At 38.2% G+C, this 17,181-nt stretch overlaps 1 protein-coding gene across 1 annotated transcript in view; it reads right to left on the bottom strand.

The window, feature by feature from the left end:
• Positions 1–17,181, bottom strand: part of LOC126271882 (polynucleotide 5'-hydroxyl-kinase NOL9) — a 63,422-nt gene that overhangs the window by 25,805 nt on the left and 20,436 nt on the right. Inside the window, exons 3-5 of the mRNA XM_049974235.1 lie at positions 12,636–12,852; positions 12,370–12,512; positions 3,493–3,727 (exon numbers count right to left, since the gene is read on the bottom strand). Of these exons, the coding sequence (XP_049830192.1) occupies positions 3,493–3,727; positions 12,370–12,512; positions 12,636–12,852 (595 nt within the window). The remainder of the gene's footprint in view (positions 1–3,492; positions 3,728–12,369; positions 12,513–12,635; positions 12,853–17,181) is intronic.

Raw genomic sequence — 17,181 nt, 5'->3', positions numbered from 1 at the left:
TCTTTCTGAGCTGAATCTATCATCTTTAATTTTCTTCTCTATTAGTGAAGGTAAAGTATTTGACAGACTCAGAGCGCTAATGGTTTCTTATGACAAAATAAGTTTTATGGTGAAAAAAATGGGGGTCAAATTGTAATGGGGTGAAGTGACAACATAAGTATATTGATGTAAGAAAATAATTAAGGTACGAAGGTGATGACTTAAATGGAAAGTAGAAAAAGGTGTGTCATTCTGCTGAAAGTTGACAGGAAGGATTGACGTATTCCCTGGTACATGGGAGTGTACAAGGTATTGATGTACCAGTTAAAATAATGGCAGATAAGAAGGAATATCCTGTTGGAAAATGTAAAAATAAATTGGAGGCTAAGTGAAATGTAGGGAATGGATATGACAAGTACAGTTAATAAAGGAGATTTTGATGATGAGTACTAAAGTGTAATGTTCAGGAAAAGGCATTTTGTAATGATGTAATGGAATATACAGTGGCCACCTAGTTAAAGGAAGTGTAACAAATATAACAAAAAATATACCTGGATAAAACTGAAAGACATTTATTATGAAAGTAATGTGAATGAATGTGAAGATTATGTATTTATTGTAAACAAAAAAACTGATTTCTGTTCAATAGTGGTAAAAAAAAAAAAGAATCATAAAACGTCTGTAAATAATTGCTTTGCCTGAAATGTGTTTTTCACAATTAAATGTTCTCATGTTGAGCTAAAGTAAAGAAAAAGTTTAAGTTTTGCTTTCAATAGCAACTAGTTTCTTGAAAAAAATCATTAAGTCTTCTAAACAAAATAAATTCTTATATTCTAATAAATAAATTCTTATTCCCCAAATATTTCTAGTAGATTTGATCATGCTGATTAAAGTAAAATAAGGAAGCAACACTCTGTTAATTTAATTTAATTTGAAGTCAAGTTAAACAAAATATAAAATTTGTAAATAATTTCCTGTAATAATAAGGGATTGTGTATTAGGATGTATGTAAAGAAAGTAGTCTTAGACAGAAGTATGGTTTCAGGGACAACATTGCATATAAACCCTGGAAAGACAGATATGTGGAGAATGGGGGAATGTTATGGACACTACAATGCAATGGTGCAATAATCAAAAACCAGGGAAATGTATGTGATGAAAAGACTATAGTGATGTGCTGGTGCTAAGGTAGGATAAAATACCATAATTAAATGGAAGGACACAAATCGCAGTGCCTTTAAATAAAAAAAGTGAATAAGTAGTTAACTTCAAAAGACTTTCATGAAGCATGAATTTAAACATGTTGAAACAGTTATTAAAATGTTGAAAACAGGTCTTGAAAATTTGCATCAATTTTGTCAAGTAAGAAATGAGTTTTCATAGAGAAATTAAAAGATTAGGCTAGGTTAGTTTTAGACTGCCAAGTCCAGAGTAAGAAATTTATAATTTCAGTTTATAAGAATGAGAATTTTATGAAAGATTCAAAATTTGAAGTCAGGATTGATAATTTGTATAATTCTAAAATTTTTGGAAAAAACTTTTATAATTATAGGGCCTAGATGGCCTGCAGCGGATTCAGTCGAGTACCCTAAAGTACTGACGACTTAAAGTGTGAGTGTGGATCTGGGTTTTATTGGCTTATTCCCCAAACCACCTTACACTTTTTTACGAGAAGACTTACTTGGAATTTGCAACCACTCTTCTTTACTGAATAGCCAGCTGCTGAAAACCCTCTTGACTTCTTCTCCGTCGAATAACACTAGGTACATAATTTTTAGTCTTTCTACTTATGAAATAAGTAGACATACAAGCTTTACTTTTCGTCAACTAACGATGTATTTGACCTCCATACACAATAAAAATCTCACTTTCCACATGAATATGTAACTTCCTGTTTCTTAACATGAATCATAAAATCAGTCTTGCCTCTAACAAGATTGTGTTGAGAGTCCACAAGAATGCTTTTTCAACTGTTCTTGTTTTAAAAACAATAGTCAATGACACAATAAGCACAGAGCTGCATATAAACTCCATGGTTCTGCCTTACACACTCAATAAAACATCTATGGATTGCCTGGCAGCTACTTGTCGGTGTTGTCAGACCACCGCATCTACTTTCTTCGCAAACTGATTTTAAACCCACACACACAAACATGTGACATGTGGTAGGTAGGATTCTACCATCCCACACTCCTGTCCAGAATATCGTGTATTCAAGACAGTAGAAGGCTGAGTGGTTCTAGAATTTACACAGATATTCTTGAATCACTATAGTACGTATCTCTAATTTTCATCTGCTAGAGGATGGTAACGGACAGGACTAAACAGAAAGAACTATAATGTAGTTAAGAATTCTGACCACCAGAGTCCAGCAGTGCACAGAGGCATTCAAGAAACAGCTCAGGAGAATGTTTTGTGAATTATTCTGTTTATTTCTTAAAGGCATTTTTGTTTTTTTTATGTTTATACAATTTTTAATATGCTATTACTAGTGTGAATGAGGTCTAAAGTAAATATGTAGATCATTGTTCTACTGATGAACACTGTAGAAACTAGTGTGAGAAAGTTTTAAGACAGTGTGAATGGAGACGACGGGGAATTTTGTATCATAATATGTTAAGTAAGTTTATGGTAAAAGGAAAACTAATTCAAATACAAATGAAAATAGTTAATAATGTAAAGTGTAAATAAAATATCAGAGTGTTAAATATTTATTTTGGGAAAAAGTACAGTTCAAAAGGGTGTTATTTGTTGATTGATTAGTCATGAAAAGTGCGGATTAATGTAGGAGAATATGTTTTTCTATTGGTCTTAAAGAAAGCTGACCAATCAGAATGGAGTATTCTTCGTGTGTCTTTTCTCTCGGAGATATAGAATGCTTACAGCAGTCTAGAAGTTAGAGCACAGCCTTTCAGTGATACAGTCGTGTGTAGTACGAGCTCCAAAGGAAGTTATATTTTGCCGGTTTTAGTTATGCTACATGTTTCAGAAGTGTTTTCAAATGAAGGAATATTCATTCCACATGACACATTGAGCAGATCAGCGACTAAAAACATGAGTGCATTAGACACAAATAAACTTAATAGTATGGCGAACATTTCCTTTTAAGAACAATCCATGGTAAGTAGCTGTTCAGATTTCGACAAATACATTAGCATAAACTTGCTAACGTGAATGAGTTTGTGCATGACTGTGTTAAAATTAGCATGGGCTTGGCAGTGAACATGTGCATTATCAAGGTTCAGAATATACCAGAGTTTTGTCAGTATTTCCACCTTTCATTCAAAATTAAGACCTTTCCCCGATTATTGGAATAGTTATGCTGTATGCAGCCTGGTGCGAGTTGCAGTACGATAGGTTTCTGCTCGACTTTCCTACCAGCGATCTGTTGCAATGAGTTCACAGCTAGGTGCAGGTAAAGGACGGAAGGAACCATGACACCACACAGTTTCTCAGTTTCATTCCCCAATGCAAGTTTCCACTAATCCTCAGATCTACTAAAAAGCCACTTACCACTCAGCTTCCTGTCCTTCCAATTTAGACTCTGCAGCTGATGGGATGAGATGCAAATCATAAGAAAGGTTTCTATTAATGTAACTAATGTATTTCAAAGAACTTTTGTAATTTCGAACATATTCAGCTTCCAGGTGTTTTGGATAGTTGCGTTTGTTTGAGCGACTTTGCAGCTGGACGACATTAGTTGGAGATAACATATGGAGCAAGTTCATCATTAGCTCAACTCCAAGACCTATAAACAGAAAAAATAATAAATCAAACACGGGAAACTCCAGGCAGGAATAACAGCACTGAAGGAAAAGACAGATTGCTATTTATCATAAAGAAGAAACGCCATGTTGCAGACAGGCACAATTAAAAGACAATGAAACAAAGCTTTCGCTACAGCCTTCATCAGCAAAAGATAAGACACACACACAAGGAAGCACACCTCGTGCACACACAACCGCCAATTCCAGTATATTGGGTCAGAATGCATCTATCATGTGGAATGCAAACAACAATCTGGAGGAGGCAGGAAGGATAAGGGATAGTTGTGTACAGATGGAGGGAGAGACAAACTTTGCGGGAGGGACTAGACTGCCAACAGGTGCAGCACCGGGACTTTGTGCAGCAGGGAGGTGGGAGGGAGGGGGGAGAGGAGAAAACAGGAGAGAATGTGGGGGGGGGGGGGGGGGGGAGGGAGACAGGCAGATGCATTGGCATAAGGCTGCAAATAAAGAGGGTAGGAGATGAGAATGTGGAATGTGGAGGAGATGATGGATGGGGGGAGGGCGGGTGCAAAAGGTTGGGTGAAATGTGGAGGGACAATATGTTACCATAAGTTGAGGTTGGGATAATGTCGGGACCAGAGCATGGCTTGTAATGATAAGTCCCACATGCACAGTTCAGAAAAGATGGAGGTCGAGGGAATGATCCAGGTGGCTTGGGTAGTGAAGCAGCCATTGAAATCCAGTCTGTTATGTTCAGCTGCATGTTGTGCACCTGAAAAGGAAGTGCTGAGTGGGTGGATTGGGCAGATTTTGCACCTGAGTCTCCCATGGGGATAAGATCCTTGTGGCAAGAGGCGAGGATTGGGAATGGCATAGGGATGGGTACGATGTTGCGGAGGTGACTGAATACCACTTTAGGAGGAGTGGGAAGTATCTGGGGTAAGATGTACCTCATTTCAGGGCATGGTGATAGGTAGTCAAAGCCCTGACAAAGGATGTGGTTCCGTTTTCCCAAAACAGGGTGGTACTGGGTGATGAAGGGGACCTTCTTTTGTGGCTGGCTCTTGGGAGTGGTAGGAGTATTGGGGCTGTGAGGGGAAATGGCACGAGATATCTGTTTGCAGACTACATCTGGGGGATAGTGCCTGTCTGTGAAGGCCTTGGTAAGACCCTCAGCATATTGGGAAAGGGAGTTTTCATCACTGCATATACGCTCTCCCTGGGTGGTCAAGCTGTATGAAACGAATTTTTTGGTGTGAAAGGGATTACAGCTGTTAAAATGCAGGTACTGGTGGTTGGTGGGTTTAATGTTGACAGAGAGGTGCAGGTCATCATCTAGGAAGGTGGCACACTGAGTTGAGTAGGGGCACATGAAACGGATAGGAGATAAGGTGTTGAGGTTGTAAAGGAACAAAGTTATGGTGTCTTGGCCCTGAGTCTACATCATGAAGATATCATCAATGAACCTGAACCAGACTAGGGGTTTGGTGTTTTGGGAAGGTAGGCAGGTCTCCTCTAGATAGCTCATAAAAAGTTTGGCATAGGAGGATGCCATGTGGGTGCCCATGGCTGTGCCATGGATTTGTTTATATACCTTCCCATCAAATGACAAGTACTTGCAGGTTAGGATAAGTTATTAAGTTGTATGAGTAATGAGGTAGTGGGTTTGAAGTCTGAAGGATGTTGGGAAAGGTAGTGTTCAACAGTGGTAAGGCAGTCATGAGACACTTAGATGTGTTATGAGGATGTTCTGTGAGTAGCCAACAGTGGAAAAACTATAATATTCATTTTTAGTTATTGTAGTGGGTTCCATTTTTGGTCCCAGTTGCCATGTAAAATCTTATTGTGCGGGTAGTGTTTATATTTTATTTACCAGGCACCATATTACAGTTTTATCTATGTTCAGGTATTTCTATGAGGAGAGTATTAAATGCATATAATGGCCAACATACCAGCTTACTTGTGGTCTAATGTATAGACTGTATTAAGTGATACAGTTTTCTTTCTGGCAATCAGATAATAAGAGTAAATGTTCATCAGTACATCTTTGTTAAGTTACTAGCAACTCAAGGCTCCCTTGGACCACTAAAGTCACACATATAAAAATGTACTTATTTCTACTTCGTTGATGTTGATACTGAGGTTTTTTTATATTTCTTTAACATTACAGCATATCTTAAATGCACTAAACAAAAAACAAAACGTCTAGGTCGGTTTCTCACTTGGACCAAAATAAACACATACGAGGTGTTGTTATATATAAAACAATCATAATATCTCTGAATCTTGATTTGCTCATTCGAGCTTTTACGCTCTCAGTGATGTTGGGTCCTTCCAATGCACAGATTGGCAATTAGTTTCTCGATCATAAGTGAAAAACCAAGATTTGTTCAACAAACTAGGATCATTTTCGATGGCATTCAAAATGTCAGTACAAACATTTCCACGAGCTTGTATTTTGTTCAATCGTGAGAATTTTTAGCACCAGTTTCAAGCACAGTTTTCTCATGTTAAACTGGTAACACAAAATTTGCCTTACACACTCCTTGTCAATCCTACAGTTTCAGCAATTGATCGAATATGCCACCAATTGTCAGATAAAATCAGACTACCTACTTTTTTTATATTTTCATGTGTTTTTGATGTTAACGTGCATCCCGGGCACGAGCGATCTTCAACATCTTTTTGGCCACCTTGGGAATATATAAACCACTCAAAAAATAATTTATTTGATAAACAGTCTTCGACATACATTAGTTTTAGTAAACTATAGGTTTCAGTACAGTTTTTCCAAGTTTCATGTGGAACTTCACAACAATTCGTCCCTCTATTTTTACACTTATCACTTTTCTGTCCATCAAAACAGCTCTTACATAAACACCTTGAATAAAGGAGTACTTAGTCATGTTCCACTAATGTAAAAGCAGATGTTTATTGTATTCTTCTAATGTTATAACACACTCAATGTGCTGCTGTACAGGAAGCAAAGAATGTAGCTTCTTACACAAGACTGTTACAAACAGCTGCATAGCTTACACGTGGTTTCACACTGCACAGGGTGGTGAAAAATGACCTGATAATAAGGTCAGAGCAAGGTTGGGGACACAGAATGGAGCAAAATTTTCCAGTTAACCATTGATTGGAAGTGCATCACTGGGAAGATTCAGATATAAAATGATAACCGATCAATAATGAACACACAGTAGTTTGTCTGATAAGCAAAAGTGTTTGGTTGCAAATGAGCTCAATTTTGTCTGACTAAGCTGCTGTTTATAATCTTAACTGTTGTTATAGTACTTTAAGAGTAGTTGGTTTAACAGTCTTTTCAGTAAACATCACAGAAACTAACATCTAATGTAACTAGCCATGGATAGGAATTAAAAATTTGCCTAACTTTGACTGTTCAGCTGAAATCATTATCTTCAGCTAATTTAATTAGTAACTGCACTGCATAGCATAACAGGTAGCAAATGGGTCAAATTAATATAATTGTACACACTTTCACACAATTGTCACTGCTTGGCTGTTTTTTATGACTATAACTTCACAACAGTACATTTCCAATCTCTGGTTATTTGGAAGATTTTGCCGAATTCCATGACCCTACCTCGCTCTGATCCTATTATCACAGTGTTTTTCCCCCTTTATACCCATGATAAAATTGTAAATATATCTGTTAGTGGACCCTTTACTTAAGTATCAATAGCCAGAAGCTTTCTGCATGTGCTTAGCCTATCCTCTTTGCATTGGCTTGGTTATCAGAAATCTGCTGTCCAGTTGATAATTATACAGAGTACATACAACAGAACAGTGACAATATTAAAATGGACGTTGTACTAAGATTACAGATATGAATAAATGTATTTTACACTTCAGCAACACATAATACTGAAAAAAGCACCTTATACAACTATTTAAACAATGGAAAGTCCAGGATAAAATAACAACAATATTAAGAAAAGGATAGATTGCTACTTTCCATATAGACTGGACACTGAGTTGCTGACAGATACAACAAAAAGACTGCTATAAATTTTAGTTTTTGGCCAAAATGCCTTCTTCTGAAGTAGAAAATAGACATACATTCATACAAGCACAAAACACACACACATACACACACACACACACACACACACACACACACACACACACACACACACGAGCGAACGACCACTGTCTCTGGCTGCTGTGGCAGGAATGAGTCATAACTGCATCTGATGGGAGTAGCAATCCAGATGCAGTTGGGATGCTTCAGGGGAAAGGGGAGGGGGGGGGGGGGCAGAAGTAAGAAATAAAGAAGGGGAAAAGGACTAGTGGATGCATTGGTGGAATAGAAAGTTGTGTTTTGCTGGAGTCGAAGCAGATGGGGAATAGGTAAATGGAGGATGGCGACTAGCAAAGGTCGAGGCCAGGGGGATTATGGGTATGTATATATATTGCAGGGCAAGTTCCCACTTGCACAATCCAGAAAAGCTGGTGTTGGTAGGAAGGATCCAGATGGCACAGCCTGTGAAGCAGTCACTAAAGTGAAGCACAATGTGCTGGGCAGCATGTTCAGCAACTGGTTGGTTAGGTTGTCTCATAGGCAGTTTGTCCAGATGGGCAGACAGAGAGTTTGTTAGTTGTCGTGCACACGTACAAAGCAATACAATGGTTGCACTTAGTCCATAATAGAAGACTGCTTTCACAGGTAACCCTGCTTTTGATTGGATAGGAGATCCCTGTGACTGGACTGGAGTGGGCGGTCGTGGTGGGAGGACGTATGGGACAGATCTTGCATCTACGTCTATTGCAGGGCTATGAGGTATGAGGCACAGGGTTGGGGGCAGGGGTGGAGAAGGGATGGGCAACATATTGCATAGGTTTGGTGGGCAGCAGAATACCAATGTGGGAGGGATGGGAAAGGTAGTCTGTAGGATATTCCTCATTTCAGGGCACAATAAGAGGTAGTCGAAACTCTCACAGAGAATGTGATTCAGTTGCTCCAGTTCTGGGCGGTATGAGTCACAAGGGGTGCACTTCTTTGTGGCCGGACAATAGATGTGAAGGAATTGGTAGATGAATAGTGAGACAAGGAATGAAAAATCTGTTTCTGGACAAGGTTGGGAGGGTAATTTCAATCTGTGAAGATCTCTGCGAGAGCCTCTAAATATACCAAATTTTTCACAGAGGTCTTCATAGACGGACATTATTCTCCCAAGCTTGTTCAGAAACAGATTTCCTATGCCTTGGCTCACCATTCATCTACCCCTCCCACACATCTACTGTCCGATCACAAAAGGGCACTCCCTCATGATCCAGTACTACCAAAGACTGGAGCAACTGAATCACATTCCCCGCCAGAGTTTAGACTACCTCGTCGTGCCCTGAAAGGAAGAATATCATACCCACTATCCTTCCCACCCCTCCCACAGTGATACTATGTTGCCCACCAAAACTATGCTATATTGTTATCCATCCCCACTCCACTCCTGCCCCTGATCCCATGCCTCATGTCTCATATCGCTGTAATAGATCTAAGTGCAAAATCTGTCCTGTGTATACTTCCACTATGAACTAATCCAGTCCAGGCACAGGAATCCCCTGTCCTATCAAAGATAGGGCTACCCATGAAAACAGCCACGTGAATTACAAAATAAACTGCAAACACAGTACAACTTTTTCAGCTAACAAGCTGTCTGTCGGCATGCATGGCATCCAACAAACTGTTGCTGTGAAGCAGCTGAACCACCAACTTGCTGAACATGCTGCCCAACACATCATGCTTCACTTCAATGACTGTTTCACAGCCTGTGCCATCTATATTCTTCCTACAAACACCAGCTTTTCTGAAATGTATAGTTGTCCTTTTGTTCTAACTGTCTGTGACTTAACATCTCCATTATATGGTGAGTAATAATCTTACTCTTTTCATAATACCGTTATATAACTATTTTGTACACTTGTATGAAAAATCATCAGTTACGTTACCCCATACTGTGTGTTTCTTTTGAGTTATAATAGCTTCCTATAATTTTAGATTTATTATTGGAAACATAGCAATAATTATGTCATTTAAGCTATAATAACTACTTTTATTTGAGTATGTCAGATTTACGTTACAGTAGTTTTCAAATGTATATTCAGCACTTACAGTTATATTTATAATCAGATCACCCTCTCATGTATTTTTTCTGTTGCTATACAGGTTGCCTACAGATTATCATATAGAACAAAATTGGTAGTTAATACAGGTTTCATTATTAGTAGCTCATAGTATTATAAAAAAAATGACTTTCTTTACAGAAATCAATCTGTTCAATTAACTGCATAAATTACTGAAGTATTACACACTGCTACTGCATTATTTTCATTTTTGGTGACAGTCAGTTCTGCAATAAGCATGAAAGAAGATTAACATCTCTAATGACTTCCAGTTTTGTTATGGTATATAATGCTCTTAATCGGGAATTTGCTGAAATCAATAGTGCAAAATCTACATCTACATCTACATCTACATCTACATCCATACTCCGCAAGCCACCTGACAGTGGGTGGTGGAGGGTACCCTGAGTACCTCTATCGGTTCTCCCTTCTATTCCAGTCTCGTATTGTACGTGGAAAGAAGGATTGTCGGTATGCTTCTGTGTGGGCTCTAATCTCTCTGATTTTATCCTCATGGTCTCTTCGCGAGATATACGTAGGAGGGAGCAATATACTGCTTGATTCTTCGGTGAAGGTATGTTCTCGAAACTTTAACAAAAGCCTGTACCGAGCTACTGAGCGTCGCTCCTGCAGAGTCTTCCACTGGAGTTTATCTATCATCTCCGTAACACTTTCGCGATTACTAAATGATCCTGTAGCGAAGCGCGTTGCTCTCCGTTGGATCTTCTCTATCTCTTCTATCAACCCTATCTGGTGCGGATCCAACATTGCTGAGCAGTATTCAAGCAGTGGGCGCACAAGCGTAGTGTAACCTACTTCCTTTGTTGTCGGATTGCATTTCCTTAGGATTCTTCCAATGAATCTCAGTCTGGCATCTGATTTACTGACAACCAACTTTATATGTTCATTCCATTTTAAATCACTCCTAATGTATACTCCCAGATAAGTTATGGAATTAACTACTTCCAGTTGCTGACCTGCTATTTTGTAGCTAAATGATAAGGGACCTATCTTTCTATGTATTCGCATCACATTACACTTGTCTACATTGAGATTCAATTGCCATTCCATGCACCATGCATCAATTCGCTGCAGATCCACCTGCATTGCAGTACAATTTTCCATTGTTGCAACCTCTCGATACACCACAGCATCATCTGCAAAAAGCCTCAGTGAACTTCCGATGTCATCCACCAGGTCATTTATGTATATTGTGAATAGCAACGGTCCTATGACACTTCCCTGCGGCACACCTGAAATCACTCTTACTTCGGAAGACTTCTCTCCACTGAGAATGACATGCTGCGTTCTGTTATCTAGGAACTCTTCAATCCAATCACACAATTGATCTGATAGTCCGTATGCTCTTACTTTGTTCATTAAACGACTGTGGGGAACTGTGTCAAACGCCTTGTGGAAGTCAAGAAACACGGCATCTACCTGTGAACCCGTGTCTAAGGCCCTGGTGAACAATAATTTTCAGTAATGAATAGTAATGAAAATAATTAAATTCTGCTCTGACTCACAAGGACATCAAATTTAAAATTTTCAGATATTAAAACTATGAAAAAGAACATGCTATTGCATTCTAAACACACAACTGATGGGCAAATAATTACTATATTACGGTTAATTAAGTGCCTCAAAGCTCAAAAGCCAGCCATACAGTTTCAAAGGATTCAGTGCAACCACAAGAACTTGGGGCAATGGGCAAGTATATCTCTTTGTTCCACAGGGGCAGCAACTTTATTTGCTCATTAGTCAGTGCAACTATTTATTTCGCTACATCTGAATTACTTGGAATTAATGTCTCAAGCACAGTCACTGCAGGGAGAGTACATCAAAATCAGGCATTTTAGATTGTTGATAAAGTAACTGAATTTACATAGGAAGAGAGAAATGAGGAAGTTTGGAACTTCTTGTGGCATGTAGTGGCTGCCTGCAATGGATTCCTCATCACTATCTTGGTCCCCTTCCCTGTCCATCCACAGGTGCACAGGTTCATGTTATATTTTACTTGGTCTTACATTCTGCAAGAATATATTTTGTTTACCAGATGGAAGTGTTAAGCTGTAGCACATTTCCTGGAAGTCAAGACCCTCGGCACCTACTTGTATTCCCCTGTCATGTGGATGAAAGGACAAAGATGGGTCTCGCACCACCCGTGTTTGCCAAATCTGTATTTATGCTTACAGGTGAGTTGTTCAGTCTCCAAAAAATGTGTCATAACTCATATTAACCTCTAATAAGTCTTACTTATACTAACTCTTTCATTTCATGCCACTTCAAGAAATCTTCGGGTTTGAATCTTTGTGATTATCTATGAATGCCTAGATCTGTTACCATTAGGTAAGAATAGTTTTAATCTGTCTACATTTTACTGCAGTCCATGTTTGTTGAGAATATTCCATATGGATAGTTTGAACCTCTACACTACATAGCAAAATGGACCATCTATCAATACATCTGATGGAGTAACCTCCAGAATCCATGTAACATAGGGCAAATAGCCATTTACCTTTGCAAAATCCCATAGTATTAACAAACCATGGAATGTGCTGAAACTCTGCTTGGGATTTGCAATAATCAATTATGAACTTTGCACCTTCAAGGTAAAGTGTGGGACAATTGCTCACATTAACATCTCCTATGAAGACCATCCTGTATGAACATAAGAACAAAGTAAATTAGACACAGTAATTTGTGTGGGTCACCTTTATCTTATCAAGAAAAAAAACACAGTTGCATTGTATACAGTTTATTGGCTTCAGTTACCAATTTTACCTCTCTGGTTGCAGGAGATGTGTAAAATTTGGCCCAAGTAGTGGCTTCTTGATAATTACAGCGGATATGCAGCCAGGAACTGTAAATTCAGCTTGCCCCAAATCAAAATCAAGACAAAGGATTTCCTTATATGAAGATAGGCTCCTATTTACAAGAAACCTTAGCAAAGTTGATTTTCCAACCCCTTTTCCACCACATATGACAGTGCAGTTGGTTTCTACAAAAATAAAAAAAGTCATTAAAAGCAACCACATAGTCAGAATTACTTAAAACACCTATTGTCATGTTTCAAAGTAGATCTTCAAAGAAAGACGACCCATAAAAAATAAACTTTGGCTTAAACCAATAAACAGTATGTTAATTGGTTATTTTTAAGCTCAGAACACTCATCACAGTAGCTATTAGTGAATTTGATGTGTTAATTATAGTCCAATTAAAATTACTTGATAGTTGACATCTGTCTCTTGCCGACACAGAGTTGCCACACTGGCTACCAGCTACTGCTCAGCTACAGGCAACATAAAAAACATCAGGTTCCTTACCAAATACTTTTTATGCATAATGTGAAGCAATTCTGGAAGTAGCCACTGTGAGGTACATTAGAAATGTGAGATGCTCTGTTGGCAACAGATTTTAAGCGACCAATGACTGAACTGTGGCAGACAATGTGTGTAGTGGCCCTGAATTTAAACTCCTGTCCCAACCTAACAACACCTTGTGATGTGCAATGTATCCGAGAAGATGGGAGCAACAAGTCTGCAGCAGAATTAAAAATCACAATCACTTTGTTCACAGCAATTAAAGCTAATCTTTATGAGAAAATTCATGACAGAAAAGTTAACATTGCAGCACCAAAGGCAACCTGTAATTTCTCACCGTCATTGGTTATCTGAAATTATCCTACTGGTTACCTGCAATTAACCTCAAACAGGCTACACAAGCTGCCGCTTTACCAACCGATGAGCATTCCTGGTTGGCACTTGGCTGCAGATTATAGGTGACAAAGGCAGATTCCAGGTGCAAAAGGAATGATAGGAAGAAAAATAATAACAAATAAAAGGTCAATAAATGATGAAAGTCACATGGAAAAGTAATAGAAATAAAAAATTCTGATGCATTGGAACCTACAACTTTCAGCAAAGGGAATTTATATGCTGACCACTGCACTATGGCAGCACACTGTTTTATAGCCTTATATTAATGACACTACTGAGCAGTCACAATGATGAATTGAGCCTTCACAAATTCATCTACACACAATGTCTTGCGAAGCTTATCTAATGTTTGACTTTGACGTAAAATGTATCCATTAGTTCACACACCGAGCGAGGTGGCGCAGTGGTTAGACACTGGACTCGCATTCGGGAGGACGACGGTTCAATCCCGCGTCCGGCCATCCTGATTTAGGTTTTCCGTGATTTCCCTAAATCACTTCAGGCAAATGACGGGATGGTTCCTCTGAAAGGGCACGGCCGACTTCCTTCCCCATCCTTCCCTAATCCGATGAGACCGATGACCACGCTGTCTGGTCTCCTTCCCCCAACCAACCAACCAACCATTAGTTCACAAAAGTAACAAATAACAGTGTTTATAAGACTAGATGCTAAACATTTATATGTGCATGATGTATGTATATTTACTTCATATTCTAGCTTTACATTTATTAAAGAACAAATCTCTCAGATTCACTACTCATATCTTGGATACAGTCAAAGATCTTTATGGCTGCATATTTCACGTCTACCTGTTCTAGAGCAAGGTTAAGTAGAGAGAATCGTGGAGCTCACAGTTCAGCTCACAACCCACAACCATATTTACATACAATTACACAAGCCACTGGTAATAATATATCTTGAGAACCTTGTTCACTATTAAATTGATCAGGCTGTTCATGGTTCCATCCTGTCTTTATTTTATGTCAATGATTTACCACTAAAAATAACATCACACTCACGTTTATTTGCAGATGACATACCTGTAGGCCTACCCATTGAAAGTGAGACCACAGAATAAGTTCTCCAGAGTCGTTGACACCCTAAATAAATTAGAACATTAGTTTGATGTAAATGGATTAAAACTTAACGGGAAGAAAGCCCACCTCAGACAGTTTGAAACCAAACAGTCAAAATCATGTGACTTCCAAATTATCCATAAAAATCATTGTATCAAAACACATTACCTCGCACGAGTAATGTTTTTAATGCTTTAACCACTAGAGAAGTTCAAAGTTCCTGTTCAGATAGTAGGTAATTCAGTTGTCTGTGCAAAAGATATTGGGCCAGTAAAGTTAAATGCACTAGTAAATGTTGTATGGGAACCTCGTAAACTGGGCAATACATTGTATGTTCCTGGTCTGACAAAAAATAAATAAATAAATCTTTTTTTTTCAGTGAGATCAGTAGCCAGTAAAGGTTTAGAACTCACGTGTAACAATAACAACATTCAGATATTTAGTGAGAGGCTGGTGGCAAGTGGTGTAAAAGCTGAAAATCAATGTCACAGAATGTTATTTTGTATGGAAAATGTGGAACAAGCAAGTTGTGTATCATCTGACTTTCCTGTGTTATGGCACAAAAGGTTGAAACATATAAATTTTGAAAATTTGAAGAAACTGACTGATTGTGACTTGATTCCACAAATAAAATCAGTTGCTTTCAGTAAGTTCTTGTGTGAATCATGTCAGTATGGCAAACTGAATAGGAATGGATCCAGATCAAGTTTTCACACTTGCTCCTGTGCTCAAAGGAGCATTTATTCACACTTATGTATGTGGACAGAAGCCACACACATCATTAGGTGGAGCTAACTATTCTGTTATTTTTAAGGATGACTGTACTTCATATAGGTTTGTATATTTTCTCTACATTAGAAGTGATATGGCTTCCATGTTCTTAGAGTTTCAAAAGTCAGTGGAAAGGCTGTCAAGGAATAAGCTTAAGGTTATTATGACTGATAATGGGAGACAGTTTATTCATGATCAATTTCATAATCATTTCAAGAAGACTGGTATCATCCATGAAACCTGTTCACCATATACACCAGAGCAAAATGGTAAAGCCAAACGTGAAATCAGATCTATAGTCGAAAGTGCTCGCCCAATGCTTCTCAATTCTTGTCTTATACACACACTTCCGACAGAATCAACACGGTAATGTATACATTAAATTATTGTGAACATAAGCCTAATTGTGATGAGATGCATTATGAGAAATGGTTCAGAAAGGAAAATCATTAAAGTGTATGAGGAGATTTGGTGCTGAATGCTTTATGCATATTCCCAAACAGTTTCAATACGAAAGTAAATGACAGAATATGGTAATGGTTGGTTACAATAACAATTAAAGGCATTATTAACCTGTAACAAACAAGATAACTGTTTCACAGAACATGGTTTTCAATGAAAATGCCACAGGATATCGTACAGTACTTGGGCCCAACAACATTACACATGAGTACAACTTGCTGACAGTTACAGAAGGAAACGAAGTTCAACAATCTGTTGAAAGTGAAGAGGAATTTTTGCAAGAACAAGGACCTTAGCTAATGAGAAGGTTTCTTTGTTAGGAATAACTCTAAGAAAGCATGGTGAACTTGCCCTCCAGTTCCTTTCCAAAACAACTGGCTTATGCAGCAGTCATTGATGAACAACAAACTTTAAGGGATGCCATGGCTTCCAGAGAATGAGAAGTGGTATGAAGCAATGAAAAATGAAAAGTCTCCATGAACACTAAATGGTATCTGGGATTTAGTGGATCTGCCTTAAGATTGGCAGGATGTTAATTGTAAGTGGGTTTATAAAATTAAACATAAACCATATGGTAGCACAATGAGAAATAAAGCTAGATTATGTGCAAAAGGCATTCTCAGAAACTGCAACACATTTTTGAACATTATGTACAGCTAAGGAATATCACCATTGACTAACACAGCCACAAGAGTAACTAAGCATTCTGCATCAGTCACTGACCGTGTACTAAATGATTTCGAGAAAGCAAAAATGTAATGATGATGTAGGTAACCCGGGCCTTTCATATCATGCCAGTCAGCTCTTAAAATTAAACATAGATGTGGAAAGCAAAACAAAACACTCACACATAGAAAGGTTTTCTCTAAGCAAAAAAGGGTTGAATTTACCATGAAAATGAATACTGAAACATGGGAAGAAGTGTACTTGGAAACTAGCACATATAGGAAGTTTTCAGTTTCTATCAAAATTTAAATTTGGGTTTGAAGAAGCGTTCCCAAAAGTATTACGAGTTGCTAAAACACAAAACAACAGTAACTGGGTGACCAACAGGACAAGGAAAATCCTATGTAACACTTGAACACCTCAGCAGCATAAAAAACAACCAAAATGTTACTGCATTTTAAAAATACTATCATCCATACAAAAATACATATACAACAGTGTTAATAACAGTAAAATGGCCTCAAAATGACAAAAATTATAGAAAAGGGAGAAAACAAAATAAAAGCAGCCTGGAATGTCACCAAACAGGAGACAAATAGAAAAAAGACAAACAGGTAATAATACAGACACAATACA

The sequence above is a fragment of the Schistocerca gregaria genome, chromosome 5 (assembly GCF_023897955.1).
Source record: "Schistocerca gregaria isolate iqSchGreg1 chromosome 5, iqSchGreg1.2, whole genome shotgun sequence".
Lineage (NCBI taxonomy): Eukaryota > Metazoa > Arthropoda > Insecta > Orthoptera > Acrididae > Schistocerca > Schistocerca gregaria.
This window is presented reverse-complemented; position numbering and strand designations above follow the sequence as displayed.